Below are 15,947 nucleotides of genomic sequence, written 5' to 3'. Positions count from 1 at the left end.
GGAAGTGACTCTCTCGGTAGCTTAATTGCTCTACCATTCCATGATTCCCCTGCTTGCAGTAAATTGCTTCTGCTAAGATGATTATGTGCATCTCGTAAATGGTACAGTAAATTCTTCTCATTTGTCTGTTGAAACCTAACTGGCAATTTCTCACAGTTAGTCCAGCCTTGATCTTCCTATTGCAGTGATGGCGAACCTTTTAGAGACCGAGTGCCCAAACCGCAACCTAAAACCAACTTATTTATCGCAAAGTGCCAGGGCCGCATCAGCATTGTAGTGCCCTCGGGTGGGGGGCATGGCCCAATGGGTAGGCGTGGCTGCAGTGGTGATGGCAGACTGAGTGGGTGTGGCTGGGGTGGGCGTGGTCACCTTGATGTTGCTCGTGGGGGGGACGCCTGTGGGGGCTGGGCAGGATTGGGGGAGATCCAGAGGGTCTCTGGTGGGTGGGGTAGTGGGCAGGAGGCTCATCCTGCAGGGTGAGACGGGGTAGGGTGGGTTTTTGCTGCGGGGCAAGGCGAGGCCAGCGAGCGCATGGGGGCGTGCTCTACCACCTCTACTCGAGCTTGCTAGCCAGCTGTTTCGCCTCCTTTGTGCTGGGTGGGGCTGCCTCTCCGGGTGCCAGCGGTGGCCTAATGGACCTGCGCGACCTGGCGGCGGTGGTGGCAGGTGTGCCCACAGAGAGGGCTCTGAGTGCCGCCTCTGGCACGCGTGCCATAAATTCGCCATCACTGTCCTATTGTGTCTTTGGCTCCTCTGCTTCCTCAAACCGCACCCCTTACTAGCACTGATGATGTTACCTAGTTTGGGTAATGAAACATCTGCAAAGAAACAATCAAGCTCAGAGAGCACCAAGGATTCCTTTTCTTTGTTTGGATATCTGCACTTTTCACCTTGTCAAGAACTTGAGTGATCTTAACAGAATAACAGAGTTGGAAGGGACCTTGAAGATCTTCTAGTCCAAATGCCTGCTCAAGCAAGAGACTATACCAGGGGTAGGCAACCTTGGCTCTTTTATGACTCATGGACTTTGACTCCCAGAATTCCCGAGCCAGCCACGCTGAGAAGAAAGGGAGAGGTTTCCAAGCTGAGCCATGCTGGCTCAGGAATTCTGGGAGTTGAAGTCCACGAGTCATAAAAGAGCCAAGGTTGCCTACCCCTGGACTATACCCTATACCATTTCAGACAAATGGCTGTCCAGTCTCTTCTTAAAAACGTCCAGTGATGGAGCAGCCATAACTCCGGGAGGCAAGCCGTTCCATTGATTGTTCTCACTGTCAGGAAGTTACTCCTTCGTTCCAGGTTGCTTCTCTGTTCAATAAGCTCCCATCTGTTGCTCCCTATCTTGCCTTCAAGTGTTTTGGAGAACAGGTTGACTCTGACTCACCTGAAGTTGCATCTCTTCTGAGGCTGCCTAAATCTTTTCTTTCTTTGTTGGCCTTTGTTCTTCTTTGCCCAGCTCTGATGCTCCTATTCTTGCCAGCTCCTGAGCCCCTTTCAGCTCTTGCTATGGGGTGTCCCTTCCCTCCACTTCTTCCTCTGACGCCCCAAGAGCTGCAGTCTGGATGTTTGGGAGTTAGATGGGGGGGGGGAATCATGTTGACCTTCTCTGTTCTCCTACCTGGACCAGAGAGGAAGCCCAGCTGCAGGTGAGATGCCCTCTCACCTGATGGCGAAGAATGACAGGTGGAGTCAGGCTATCCATGGGGACGTTCCCTTCCCCTGCACATCCCAGGAGCTCTCCTTCCACTGAAGGCAGGTGCTTGCTGCTGGGGGAACGTCCCCCCCACTTTGAATACTTCTTGTGGCACAGAAGAGCTATTTGCAGTGAGCGGGGGGGGGGGCTCTCAATGCCTCCATTCCTGGAGAGGTCAGAATGGCTGGACGACAGGTGTACACCGGCGGGGAGGGGGGAACCCTCCTAACACTACACGTGGTGTACCCCTTTTTGAGTCTAAGACCCCCACCCCCCACCTAAGAGGCGTTCGTGGACAGTGAGACGTCTTCGGGGATTTTCCAAACTCCGGACGGGAAGACCTCTTTGTCAAAGAGAGGGGGGGGGGGGGGGGGCCTAACGTGACTGCCCAGCAGCTGCCATCTTTGGCAAAAGGTTTGTTTGCACAGGCTCCTCTGTCCGTCTGTCCGTCCATCTGGGAAGAGGACCACCACCCGGGGTCAAGCGGTCTTCTGGATGGCGGTTTTAGAACATGCCCTTTGCCTTGGCTTTGCCTTCTTTCAAGAATGCAAGGATCCATTTTTACGCTCTAGCTTGAAAACATTTCGTGTGTGCTTTGTGTGCATCTCTCTGTCTGGATTTTTTTTTTTTATAGAATACGATGTTATACAATGTCAGGTTCTTTCTTTTTTTTTAAAAAAAAAAGTTTCTTATTTGTATTTATTGTAGCTGACTATTGGATGTAGATCAAATGTCTTTGCTAGAGCATGAATGATAAATAACTCCAGAAGCGGTGAATGCTCCAATACTGGAAGTTTTTAAGAAGAGACTGGACAGCCATTTGTCCGAAATGGTATAGGGTTTCCTGCCTGAGCATGGGGTTGGATTAGATGACCTCCAAGGTCCCTTCCAATATTATTATTGTTGTTGTTGTTGTTGTTGTTGATGATGATGATGATGATGATGATGATGATGATGATGATCGCACAGTCAGCCAGATGTTGAGACTGGATTTGGCATTTTGTCTACGTATCGAGTCCTTCCCAAGGACCTGGGATAGGCAGATGTGGATGTTTGATGGTATTACAGATATTGTCACAGGATGGAAGCAGTTCGTAGTAAGGCCACCTTTTGCAATTGACTAATGGTGAATTTGTTATTATTATTATTATTATTATTATTATTATTATTATTATTGTTATTATTATTATTAAATGTCTACAGCCGTAGAAGGGGGCAGGTGGGGCTCAGCCCCAGTGGTGGGATTCAGCCACTTCGCACCGGCAGAACCGGTAGCTAATTTTTTGTTGCCCAGGCCCAGAATGGACTTCCGGAAGCGGCATCCACACAGAGAACCGGTTGTTCACATATTTGAATCCCACCACTGCTCAGCCCTGATAACTTTCTGTGGAACCTGGCTGGGGGTTTCATCAGAGCACCCAACTCGCCTTTCTGAGGGAGAGGGCAAAGGTCCAGCTGTGGAGGGAGGCTGGCAGTCAGGGTCCACCACAGAAGGGGGGCCCTGCTCCACATTTCTACATGGGGCTCCGTGTGTGGGGTGGCCGTCACAGCCTTCCTTCTGCTGCCCAGGAACGAGGCTGCACGGGGCCTTTAAGTGCAAACAAAAAAGTTGGGATCGAAGCAATAAATTTGTTTTCTTGGATTTAAATGTAAGTGATATTTCGCATTCACTAAATACAATTACAATTGATGCTTCCCATGGAGGACGAGCTCTCCCCATTTCTAACCAGAAACAGGACAACGTAGGGGGAATTCTTAGAGGCCGTCGGGAGTCCCCCGGGAGCTCCGCTGTCAGCCACGGGGTGGGTGGGGTGTTGCGGGAGAGTGCCAGCGCAGACTGGCAGGAGAGCAGCTGATCCAACGGGGTCCCTCCTGCCTTTTCTCTTGGCAGTCATCTACATCTGTGGCCCCCTGGAGATGCTTCACCAAGTCATGCGCCGGGCCCAGTCGGAGGGCATGACCAACGGCGACTACGTCTTCTTCTATGTGGACGTCTTTGCAGAGAGCCTGCAAGGGGACGGGCACCAGGGGGCTGCCAAGCCCTGGCAGAGCAAGGAGGACCAGGACTCGGGCACCCTGCGGGAGGCCTTCCAGGTCAGTCTAGTAGCCGGAGAAAGGAGCCTGCACCCTTGGACACCCAAGTGGGGAGGGCTGAAGTGGAGCAGCAGGGATGTCGAGGCTGCCCTCTCGGGGGAAGGAAGGGCCTCTAGCCTTCCGAGGGCCTGGGCTGGGGAGCAGGGAGCCCCACGAGCTACTCTTCTGGAAACCCGATGCTGGGAGGCTGGCTCTACCCTCAAGGACAATGGTTCAGAGAGTGTGTCTGTATACGGAGGTGGGGTGGGGTGGGGTACAGTGGTGGCCAGGGTGAATCCTCCTCCTCTTCCTGTTCCTCTTCCCCTGCGGTTTTGGGACCCTTAGCTCCTTCTCTGCTCTTGGGGTCTCTCCCTGGGCCTTCTCTTACTCAGAGAGGAAGGACTTGTGGGTTCCAGCCCTCTAACCAGGGAGCTGTGCGTGTCTCTTTCCGGCCAGGGCATGGCAGGAACTCAACTGCTAGAAGAGCTGAGGTGCCCAGTGTGGAGTGCCAGGGGGGATGCATGGGGTGGGGGTGGTCCACCACTTGCTACCTAGTCTGTGCATAAACCCCCAGCAGCCTTTTCTGGTGCCTCCTCTGCTTGCTGCAAGGGAGAAGCAAGGACCCCAGATCTCTTCTGCAAGAGGAGCTTAGAAAGGCAGGGATGGGGGGGGCAGGAATTCAACCCTTTGCTGCAGGGTGGGGGTAGACATGCTGTGGGGGAGCAGCAGAACAGAAGCCCCTGGAGAGCAGCCAGCTTCAGACCCTGAGCTGCTTTAATTCCCTGGCTGCCTGTGGCCCTGAGCAGCCAACCAGGCCTCTACCTGGCCAATATCAGCTTGACTCAAAATGTGTGTGTGTGGTGTGTGTGTGTGTGTGTGTGAAGCCAAACCTTACTGGAAGTGCAGACTGGCTTCCTTGCCCCTTCCTCTCAGCTACTTCCAAATGCAGGTCTTGAGCGAGACAACCCACCGTCTCTGCCCCTCCCCCTCCAAAAGAGACTGCAGGCTTTGCAGAAATGCTCAGCAGCAGATGGGAAGGGGGAGAGGCAGGATGGGCCAGGGAGGGGGGGGGAGGCCAGTGCCTGAGGTAAGGGGAGCCACATGCAGCCCCCAGAGGTTGCAAAGCCCCCACCTATTGGCTGTGCCAGCAAGGGCAGATGGGAGTCATCTTGCAGCCTGGTGTGAGATTTCCAGACAGCTACGTGCAGGAAGCATGGTGTGTGTGTGTGTGTGTGTGTGAGAGAGAGAGAGAGAGAGAGAGAGAGAAAGAGAGAGAGAGAGATTGTACAGATGGAAAAGGCTGGTGCCTCACCAGCAGGGGCACATGGGCTCCCGTGTCCCTCAGCCGATGGTTTTTCTTGCAGACGGTGCTGGTGATCACCTACCATGAGCCCCAAACGTCTGAGTACCGAAACTTCCAGAACCAGGTGATCCTGAGGGCTCGTCAGCACTATCAGGTGGAGCTCAGTAGTTCACTGGTAAGCCCGCCCACCTCATCCCTCTGGCACCCTTCCCCCTCTCTTGAGCTTCTAGCTGGGCGAGAGGAGTCCCCCACAGCCAAAGCCTCTGGCAGAAAGGAAGGCCGTCTGAAGACTGACCGGGGCAAACCTCTCCTCACACGCAGAGCCTCCTTGAGCAGGGGGAGCCTGGCGGGTGCTGGGCCACCACAGACAGCCTCGGCGCAGAGCGACTGGCCACGCGCATCTTCACAGAATGAAAGCCGGTGGGATGGTTCCCAGCCTGCTTGGGGAGGTGGCTGGTAGCAGGGCTGGCCTCAGCCCTTCGCTGCTGTGGGAGAAGCACTCTCTGTCCCTTGGGGTCAGCCGGCCTGCTGTAGCTTTGCATGGGGGGAGGGCGTCACCCAGTGAGCAGCAGCTCCTTGGGGCACTTAGGGCTTGAGGTCATTCCAGGGGCTTCCCGAGTACGGATTGAGCCATTGACACTGTAACTTTAAAGAGGGTCCTGGAAATGAGGCGGGTCCCAGCTCCGTTGCCTGGTCCCCGGCTGAAGGGAGCAGAGAAACTGCCTAACTCTGGAGCTCCTTTCTTGATGCATTAAGGTACCTGGGTTTGGTGCAGCTGCTTTAAGGGCCTGCCCAAAGCGTGGTGCCCCATTTTGGCTGGAGATGTCAGCCAAATTGCTGGCCAGGGACCTGGAAGCAGCTGCAGCAATCCTTGGGAGGACTTGAGTGCTTCATGGCGTCAGGAACATCGCGCGAACACTAGCCTGCTGCGCAGAGGGCTCCCTCCAGCAAGCGCAGGGAATCAGGAGGCAAGGCGGTTCAAATGAGTCCGCACACTCACGCACGCACTCTCGCGGGGGGGGGGGAGGGGAGGGAGGGAGAGAATCCCCTCTGCAAGTTGTCTAATCCCTCCCCAGCTGGTGTCTTTCCAGGAGTTTGTGCCAGACCCTCCAGCCTGTTCTCCCTCTCCCTGCTCCCTCTCCCAAGGGTTGTCCAAAGGTTTCTATCCTTTTCACCCCCTTGGGTGTGATGGCCTCTACTAGGAGTAGTGGGAGAGACACGGGTTGTATGTTAACGACAATCCAAAGTTGCAGTCTAGAGCTTTCCAAATAGTCCAGTCAGACCCTACCCCCATCTGTGAGCATGAAAGTCCACAGAATGAATGGGATCCTTCCCCACCCAAGGTGCCCCTTGGTGGAGGTCTCCAGAGGGGGATCCAGAGAGTTTTGCCTCCCACTTTGAGGGGGGACTCTCAGCTGGCAGAGGAAGCCCTTAATGTGGGGGTGGGAGGGTCTTTCTTGGCCTCCTCGGCCTCTGCTTGCAGCAAGCTTTGAGAGGCTGGCAGGTGGGGGTCCCCTCTCTGGAAGGGGACCCCCACAAGCTCTGGGCTGCCTAGAGCAGAGAGGCCACAGTGGAACCTCTTCAGGACCCCTACAGCCAGCCAAGGCCAACTCTGGGGGGCTGGGGAATGGAGGGAACTCCCAATTGGACCAGGCAGCCACTAGCCTGAGGGGCTGGGTAGAAGCGGGAGGGGTGTATGTGTGTATCACGCCCATCCTCCTAGGCTGAGGGTCTCTGCCCAAACTTCTGCCTGCAATGGCACAGGAATTACTAGCTGCCATCAACCAGGCACATGGCTACCCTCGTCCAAAGCAGGGCTCTGAGTAGGTTCTGCTCAGAAGGCTGTTCCGTACTGGGCAACTGGAGCTGCCCCCAAGATAAGCTTCACTATGCCCGTCCTGGTTGGCATAGGAGGGGGAGTGTTCTTCCGGAAAAAGAACCAGCCCTGCCCTCTTGAGCTACTAGCAGGGAGGAGCAGCCTGCCCTCCCCCACTGCCCAGATGGGTGGTACCTCCTAGGCCCTGGAAAAGTGTTTGGCCTGGAAGCCCTCTGGAAGAGCAGGTGGCTCTCAAGGGCCAGCACTGGGAGGAGGGAAAGAAAATTGGGGGCAGTGTTGCTTGCAGGTCCCTTCGGGACTCCCAGCACTGGAGGTTGGGAGACTAGTAGAGTCTCCTTCTGAAAGAGGCGAGTGCAAGTAATTAACCTTTTCCTTCCCTGGGGGGGGGGGAGAACAGCAGGAACCCCTTTTACCAGGCTTTGGAAGCCACTCTGGGTGCAGGCAGGAAACAGCGGCCACCTCCCACGCACATCCTGCCCCCTCCCCACAGGGCTGCTCCTATTTTTAGGCTCCCCTCCCCATATTCTATGCAGTTTCCCAGGAACCCACAGGCAGGCAGAAAAAGGCATTAAGGAGAAGGGGGGGCTGCATTCACACCTCTCACTGTTCACTGAGCAAGCCTGTTTCCTGATTGGCTGTTCACCTGTTGACCAATCCACTGGCTAAACAGCTGGGCCTGCTCATTCATGGGCCTCCAAGCTTCCGCAGGACCTGCTGGCTGCATTCAGTCCGCTGAGGGGTCTGCAGCAGTGAACCCCCCTTGCCTACCACCTTCTGGGCCTTCTACAGCGAGAGCCTTGAAGCGCCCAGTTGTGGTTCAGCCGAGCCCAGCCTGTTGGGTGAACCCAGCCAGGGAGGGACACTGGCGACCGGTTCCTCCCACAGTGGGCCGTGGGGCCCAGAAAGACAGCAAGCTAAAGACTCTTCACGCTCTGGGTTGCCGGCAAAAGCTGAGCTCACAACCGGAGCTGTTCCTAGTCTCCTTTGGGGCAGTGGAGAGATTATGCTCCCCTTTTCCGAAATAGACAAGGTCATGTTTTCTACCCTGAAATCAGAGTAAAACGTCCCTAGTTTTAGCCTCCGGATCAAAGGGCCTGCAGTCACCAGCTCCTCCTGACCACAGGGCTGCACTGGAGGAGAGGCCCCTTTGCCCCGGGTGCAAGTGGGCCCCTCTGTATCCAAGCAGAGAAGGGCTCCTATGTTCTGGCATTTAGAAATGTTTGCTTGTTGTGGATTGGGACCAAGGGGAATTTGGAGTATCTGGAGTTAGCTCACAACTGGTGCCAGGTTAAATTCCTGCTGCCTCCCTAGACAAGGGGGTCTTCCCAAGGGTGGGCCCTTCAGCTGCGTGGCTCTCCTGGTCTCCTAGTCTCCTGCTAGGAGGAGGTGCCTCGGAGGGCACTGAGCAATGCCTCCATCTCCCTCTTTGGCTCCTCCACAACAGAAAAACCTGGTGGCAGGCTGCTTCCACGACGGGCTTCTCCTTTACGCCCTGGCCTTGAACGAGACCCTCCACGAGGGCGACACAAAGCTTAACAACAGCCGCATCCTGGAGAAGATGAAGGGGCGCAGGTTCCAGGGTACGGGGGTTGCAAGGGGGGGGGTTCCCAGACCCAGGGCCAGGCTGAAGATCATCCAAAAGAGATCTTAGAAGGTCTTCCTTATTAGGTGGTCAGGGGGTGGGGTGGAACGGCTGGAGGGGAGGTGCAGGTTTGGGGCCCAGGCTTGCCTGGGTGAGGTTTCCTGGGGAGTGACCTGTCCCCAGCTCCATCTATAAGGGTGACAGCACTGCTGGCCCCAACTGTTCCTAGGGGCCTGACCCAAATGTGTGGCCACTTTTGCTCCTCCAGGGGTCACTGGGACCGTGAGCATGGATCAGAACAATGACCGCGACACGGACTTCAATCTGTGGTCCATGGTGGAGGGGGATAGTGGCGAGTACCAGGTAGGCTGGAGCCCCCCAGCAGTCCCTAACTCCAGTCCACCCAGCAACCCAGTTCTCCCTTGCCAGGAGACCCCAGCCCTTCTCTCCTGGAGGGAAAAAGTCTGGAGCAATCATCCCCCTCCATTTTCCTGGCCAGGCAGGTGAAGAACAACAACATCTGGCCAGGTGAGCCAAAGGCCTTCTGCCCACAGGTGGTGGGACACTACGTGGGATCAGAGAAGCAGCTGAAGTGGCTGGGACCCATCCTCTGGGTGAAGGGACAACCGCCTCTCGATAACCCCCCCTGTTTTGACATGGATGACCCCTCCTGTGACAAAAGTGGGTGTCTGTGGGCTTGCTGCCAAAAGAAAGCTGGGGGAGAGAGAGGGCTCCCTTCCCCCTGGGAGAGCTTTGGAGAAAGACCACCCTCAGTGACACCCAGCTGCCTTCCTGTGCCCTTCAGGGTGCCTTCCCGTGGGTGGCTAGTAGGCAGAGCCCCTCCCTGATTTGCTTTGTCCTTGCAGGCGCACTCAGCACCCTGGCAATCCTGGCCCTGGGGGCTGGACTCACCTTCATCATGTTTGGAGTTTCCAGCTTCCTGATCTTCAGGTGCCTGAGCAAACTCTTTGGGGGGGGACAAGGAACGGTCATGTGCAGTGTGCAGCCCAGGAGGAGGAGGAGGAGGAGGAGGAGGAGGAGGAGGGTCATTGTTGCAGTGACCACCTGTGTGATATGTGGTCAGAGGCAGTTTGGGCTTAGCCAAGTGCTTCCTCCTCAGCCTTTGGTAGAGGCTGGGCTGCACCAGAAGGGCCTCCACAACCTCTGAGAGAAGTTCACACAGTGGGCTAAACCAGAGGAAGGTCTGGCTGGTTTGTTCACACGTGCCAGGTTGCTTGGGGTGAACCGGCTGTGTGGCCTTGGTTGGCGCTTGGGCTGGGGTACGGTAGGTGCCTCAGGCCAGAGCAGGTTTAGGCTCTTGCACTGCAGACTCAGCTCTGAGTCCAGGCTGGGTCCAATTGCAGGGCACTTCAGGGGGGGGAGCTGGGGGCCTGTGGCTGGGCCAGGAAGCTCAGAAGCTGCTCTGGCTCTTGGTAGGAAGCTGATGCTGGAGAAGGAGCTGGCCAGCATGCTATGGCGGATACGCTGGGAGGACCTGCAGTTTGGTGGCTCAGAGCGCTACCACAAGGGGGCGGGCAGCCGACTCACTCTCTCGCTGGTAGGTACTGTGGGGTGCCCACAGGCCCAGCCCCCCACCTGTTCCCCAACCCCTCAGCTTTGATGGGGCCCTTTCCCCCTCCTGCCCACTAGGCCTCGGTTAGCTGTGACTCTCTGCCTTGGCTTCTCTCCAGCGCGGCTCCAGTTACGGCTCCCTCATGACGGCCCATGGCAAGTACCAGATCTTTGCCAACACAGGACTCTTCAAGGTGAGCCCCCCCTCCGTCCCCCTCCCCAGCCGCAGCTGTGTTGGAGGCCAGGCCGGCTCACGCCCCTCCCCCGCTCCTCTCTTGCCCTGCAGGGAAACGTGGTGGCCATTAAACATGTCAATAAGAAACGGATTGAGCTGACGAGGCAGGTGCTCTTTGAGCTCAAGCACGTATGTACTGGGGGGGCAGGGCTGACTGCTCTGGGGGTCTTGTGGAGGGTGGAAGCCTCTGCTGCAGGGACTGCCAGGCAGGAAGACACTGGCAGTGGCCTCCGCTCCACTGGTTCACGCTTGCTGCCCCATAGATGCGGGATATTCAGTTCAACCACCTGACCCGGTTCATCGGGGCCTGCATTGACCCCCCCAACATCTGCATCGTGACCGAGTACTGTCCTCGTGGCAGTCTGCAGGTGAGGCGGCTGTCCAGTATGGAGGGGCAGGGGGCAGGGCTTCCCCTGCTGGGCCATAGCCAAAGCTGACCTGTGCCCCTCCTCGGCCTGCCCAGGACATTCTGGAGAACGAGAGCATCAATCTGGACTGGATGTTCCGCTACGCTCTCATCAACGACATTGTTAAGGTGAGGAAAGGGGCTCCTGGCATTCAAGTGAAGGGATGGGGGGGAGCTGCCATGCTGTTTTCCCCATCCTGGAACTCCTCCCGGTGGGGCTTTCTGCAAGCTTCTCCAGGCTTCTGGCTGGGCATCCCAGGGACCCCCATCTTCCCCCCCATTCAGATGGGGCTCAACCTCAGGTGGGCCTCCCTCCATCCTTTGGGGACCTACACTCAGCAGCTGCTTGTCCCCTCTCTCCCCTCCTGCCCCATACAGGGCATGGCCTTTCTGCACAACAACATCATTGGCTACCATGGCAGCCTCAAGTCCTCCAACTGCGTGGTGGACAGCCGCTTCGTGCTCAAAATCACGGATTACGGTCTGGCCAGCTTCCGCCAGGGCCATGAGAGTGAGGGCAACCATGCGCTCTATGCCAGTGAGTGCCCGGCAAGCCCCCCTAGAGCCTGGTCTCCTGCCCATCCCCTGGGGAAGCCTGAGCCCTGTGCCCCCCTGACCCCAGACTCTCCGGCTCCTGCTTCAGAGAAGCTATGGACGGCTCCAGAGCTGCTGCAGAAGGGGACCCTGCTCCTGCTTCCCCCGGCCATGCAGAAGGCGGACGTGTACAGCTTTGGGATCATCCTGCAGGAGATTGCATTGCGCAGCAGCGCCTTCTACGTGGAGGGCATAGAGCTCAGTCCCAAGGGTGAGAAGGGGCCAGGGGTCTGAGCAGAAGCCTACAGCCCGGGAGCCTTTCCTGGCAAACGCCAGCCCTGCCCGCCTACAGCCTGCGCTGACATGAAGGGGGATGCTGCTTGGCCCAAAGAGGATCAGGAAAGGTCAGCAGCGGAGGCTGTCTGTCTCTCCCTCCTGCCATGCCCTGTGTTGACCTCTTGCAGCTGAGGAGTCCTCCAGCCTGGATGGGTTCAGCAGTGGGGCCAGCCATCTAAGCAGTGCTGCAGGAGGGGCAGGGGAAGTAATGTCTCTGGGTTCCTCGGAGACGTACTGCCTGGAGCCCCTCCAAGGGGAGCAACTATTGGGATGCAATTATATCTTCAGGGGCTCCCCAGAGAGCAGGGAAGGGCTTCTCACCCGGGGACCCCCCCAGAGGTATCCCCAGCCCACGTCCAGCCTGTTCCAACAGCTCACCCGGGCTCTGGCTGCCATGGCCACACCTGGGTGGAGCAAGAGGATGGTACTACCTGAATTCAAGATGGAGGCTTCCACACCAGAGAACGGTAAAGGGGTGATGCTGCTGGCTGTGCCATTGGCTGGGTTCTGCTGCTTGTGATGATGCAGGTTTGACCCTGTGACCTCTGTCTTTCCAGTCTCCTCCCTCACCCTCATCCCTCACCACCCTTCAGGATTGCCATGTTCACTTCTTTCTCCTCATTGCCTTAGCAGCCAAGTCACCACCTCCCCCCGCAAGTCAGCTGCGCCTCCATCCCATTACCCCCACATTCACTCCTGTGCATCCCACCCCACTCCTCCCCCCCAGAGATTGTGCAGAAGGTGTGCAACAGCCAGCCGCCCTACTTCCGGCCCACCATCGACACCCGCCTGCACAGCGAGGAACTAGGTGTCCTGATGGAACGCTGCTGGGCTCAGCACCCGGCCGAGCGCCCAGATTTTGCCCAGATTAAAGTCTTCATCCGGCGATTCAACAAGTAAAGTATTCTTCTCCCACCATAGGGCATTGGGAGTGGTGGTGGCAGCTTCAGCTTATGCCCCTCTGGGCAAGGAAGCACAGAAAGTCTTCTCCCCACACAGCCTTGGATAACCTCTCAGGAGGGTAGGCAAGGTGCCTGGTTGCGACCATCCCAATGTTGTCTTCTCACAAGATGCATGTGTACCTCAAGAAGTCTCCAGTTGGCCCTGGAGAGAATATTCCTACCAAACATGGGCTGAGAGTCTCCATGGGGAGCCTCCCAAAGCCTGTGGCTTCTGCTGGATCCCTGAGACAAAGTGGCCACGGGATGAGTGTGTGGTATCCAGGAGAAGCTCACTCTGGCAGAAAATGAATCTGGCTGTGGGAAAGGAGGGTCTCCCAGACTGGACCCAGGCCCCAAATCTAGCCAGCTTGGTTCTCTCAGGCACTTCTGTGGCTCGGCTGACAGATAGCTCCCCTCCCTGCCCAAGAGGCAGGCACTCTTCCCACCTACAGGATTCAAGGATGGGCTGTCTGGAGGAGATCAGGGGCAGGGGGGGACTAGGGGATAGATACAGAAGCTGACCCCAGCTGGGCAGATGCTCCATAGTCTTGGGGGGGAGGCTCAGTCCCCAACCTGCAGCAGTATTGCCTGTCATCCAAAGGCTTCAGAGTGAGGGGTTCAGGGGTGGGGGAAGTAATGGCACAGCACCCGCCATACCCTGGCACCATTCCCCTCACCCTGCCTGCACCACTGTGGACCCTGCCCTCCCTCTCTGCCTCAGGGAAGGAAGCACCAGCATTCTGGACAACCTGTTGTCGCGCATGGAGCAGTATGCCAATAACCTGGAAAAGCTGGTGGAAGAGCGCACACAGGCCTACCTGGAGGAGAAGCGCAAGGCAGAGAACCTACTCTACCAGATCCTGCCCCAGTGAGTCCAGCCTCCCTCCCTCCAGGGTTCTGTAGCTTGACGCCATCTCCCGCTTGGAGGTTCAGCAGCTCCTGTCCTTTCTATTCCACAGTTCGGTGGCCGAGCAGCTGAAGCGGGGTGAGACAGTACAGGCTGAAGCCTTCGATTGTGTCACCATCTACTTCAGCGACATTGTAGGGTTCACCTCCTTGTCAGCAGAAAGTACTCCTATGCAGGTAGGCTGCAGCATGGGTGGGTGGGTGGGCAGTACCTTGCATGCCTGAAATGGATGTGTCTGACTCTAGTCCTGCTTGGTTTGTGCTTGGAAAAGTCTCCTCCACACAGCCCATCCCCTGGCTGGAGCAGGTCCAAGATGCCCGCTAGACAGTTTTCCCATGAATGTGAGGCGCTCCCTTGTTCCTCCGCTTAAGAGTTGGGCTATGGCTTGTTTTCTTCACCCAACGTAGATATGGAGCCCTGTCCTACTTGCATGTAGTGCTGCAACCAAACATGGCTGGCACATTGCAGAAGATTAGTACTTAGCTACCAGTTGCTGAAAAAAGTGGAATGGCTATGTTAATATGCCAGGCCTCCAGAAACTCTGGAAGTTAAGTGTTCTCCGAAAGTATAGTCCAGACAAGAGGGCAGAGGGAAAGGGAGGGGAGAGGGAGGGAGGTCTGGAGAGGCCTCTTTTGACCAGGGTGAATGTGGAGGGTTACATGGCACAGAGTCAAGGTAGGCATATTCTGAATTTTTGACACGCTGAGCCCAAAAGGTTCACCATAACTGATCTGTATTTATGACCATGGCTGAAAGAGCTCAGTCGCCATGTTCTTACAAAAGGGTTTAGGATGATTATGAATCAGGCTGCTACTTTTACATCCTCCTGTGGATCATTGCTTCGGCATGACATATTACATGGACACAGCAATCAGGTTTCACTGCATGTTTTGGGTGTTGTGTCAACGCAGCTATTGGGAAGCAGAGGAAAGGCAGAGCTTGCTATTAATTACCCTCCCAATGTTCACTTATCCCTTCTGCACGGCGTGGGTGTGGGGTCCCAATTTGGCCCTTCTTGTTCAACTTCGTCAATTGGTCTTTACTCGCTTTCCCAAAAATGTCTTTCCATCTGCCCTGGGCGTTTGCAAGCACTGCCGTGCCACAGCTGCGTCTGGTCTTGCCCTGGGTGGCCACCTGCTCTTGCTAGATTAGACTCCCTCCACCTGCCCAGCCAGCTCACCCATCTCTCCCCATCCCAATCACTAGGTGGTGACACTCCTCAATGACCTCTACACTTGCTTCGATGCCATCATAGACAACTTTGATGTCTACAAGGTGAACTTTGCTGGGATGGGAGGGGGGTGTTTTCCTGGCTGACCCCCAGCTCAAAGCAGTGCTGCAGGGAGGCCCCCCAGCTCACCCTGCTTCTTGGCCCTGGCCATAGGTGGAGACCATTGGTGATGCCTACATGGTAGTGTCCGGCCTGCCTGTTCGAAATGGCAAGCTCCACGCCCACGAGATCGTCCGCATGGCCCTCGCACTCCTGGAGGCTGTGAAGACCTTTCGCATCCGGCACCGTCCCACTGAGCAGTTGCACCTGCGCATCGGGGTCCACTCTGGTGAGTGAGGTGGGCAAGCACAGTCTACCTTTCCTGAGCATGCACAAAGCACCAGCGGTTCAGCCGTCCTCCTCTACCTCCTTGCAGGGCCAGTGTGCGCGGGAGTGGTGGGCCTCAAGATGCCACGCTACTGCCTCTTTGGGGACACAGTCAACACGGCTTCACGTATGGAGTCCAATGGCGAGGGTGAGATACCAGCCCCCCATACCCTCTTTCTGTAGGGCCCATATATCCTTACCTCCCCTCCCTTGGAGCCTGCTACTGGTGCTTCTCCCCACCCGGCCTTCTTTCCAGCCTCCCCCCCCCCAGCTTCCTTGTGAACTTCCTTTCCCTTTCAGTAGATGCTCCAGTGGGATGCAATCCAGCCCAGCTGCGCCCCATTTCTGGGAAGCTGAGGGGACTGAGATGTTGCTTCTCCTTGAGGGCCTCCTGAACGCAAGAGGGGCCCCATCAGGAACACTTAAAAGCTTCACTAGTTTAATCAACTTTATTGTGGTACTCTGTAATTGCTGTGGACCGCAAGACTCCTAAGTATGCCACTGGGCCCCTTTGGCAGGGGATCCTGGGGGTCGCTCACTCTCCTGCCCCTGTTCCTTCCAGCCTTGAAGATCCACATCTCTGCCGCCACCAAGGAGATCCTGGATGAGTTTGGCTGCTTTCTGCTGGAGCTCCGGGGGGACGTAGAGATGAAGGTGGGCATGGGAAGGAACAGGCCGGGCCCTGCATCAGTGGGGAGGGGGGAAGAGGATGGAGTGCAAAATGGAGGTGCACCTCTCACTTTCACTGCTCTGGGGGGGCTGCATTGCAAGAAAGGGGGCAAGAGCCCTTCACCTGTCTGCTTTCTGGCAGGGCAAAGGGAAGATGAGGACCTATTGGCTGCTGGGTGAAGAGAAGACGGCCGTCATCTGAGGGGGGCCCTCCCTCTGCAGGGACCCGGCAGCAGCATCTGCTCCCATGAACTTGCGGGGG

General features: G+C 56.7%; 1 protein-coding gene across 1 annotated transcript; it reads left to right on the top strand.

Annotated features, from left to right (window-relative positions):
• The first annotated feature begins 632 nt into the window (after window positions 1-632).
• Window positions 633-15,935, top strand: NPR2 (natriuretic peptide receptor 2). Its single transcript, XM_015828647.1, has 22 exons — window positions 633-666; window positions 3,585-3,787; window positions 5,131-5,244; window positions 8,351-8,486; window positions 8,757-8,851; window positions 9,043-9,169; window positions 9,355-9,439; window positions 9,926-10,046; window positions 10,180-10,254; window positions 10,347-10,424; window positions 10,559-10,663; window positions 10,759-10,830; window positions 11,080-11,239; window positions 11,345-11,506; window positions 12,299-12,467; window positions 13,234-13,380; window positions 13,472-13,595; window positions 14,626-14,694; window positions 14,804-14,978; window positions 15,066-15,164; window positions 15,579-15,670; window positions 15,828-15,935. Exons 1-22 carry the CDS (start codon window positions 633-635, stop codon window positions 15,885-15,887), a joined length of 2,502 nt encoding a protein of 833 aa, XP_015684133.1. The 3' UTR covers window positions 15,888-15,935.
• Window positions 15,936-15,947: the final 12 nt, after the last annotated feature.

Source organism: Protobothrops mucrosquamatus, unplaced genomic scaffold (genome assembly GCF_001527695.2).
Source record: "Protobothrops mucrosquamatus isolate PMUCROS unplaced genomic scaffold, P.Mucros_1.0 scaffold4761, whole genome shotgun sequence".
In the NCBI taxonomy this organism is placed as follows: Eukaryota; Metazoa; Chordata; class Lepidosauria; order Squamata; family Viperidae; genus Protobothrops; species Protobothrops mucrosquamatus.
This window is presented reverse-complemented; position numbering and strand designations above follow the sequence as displayed.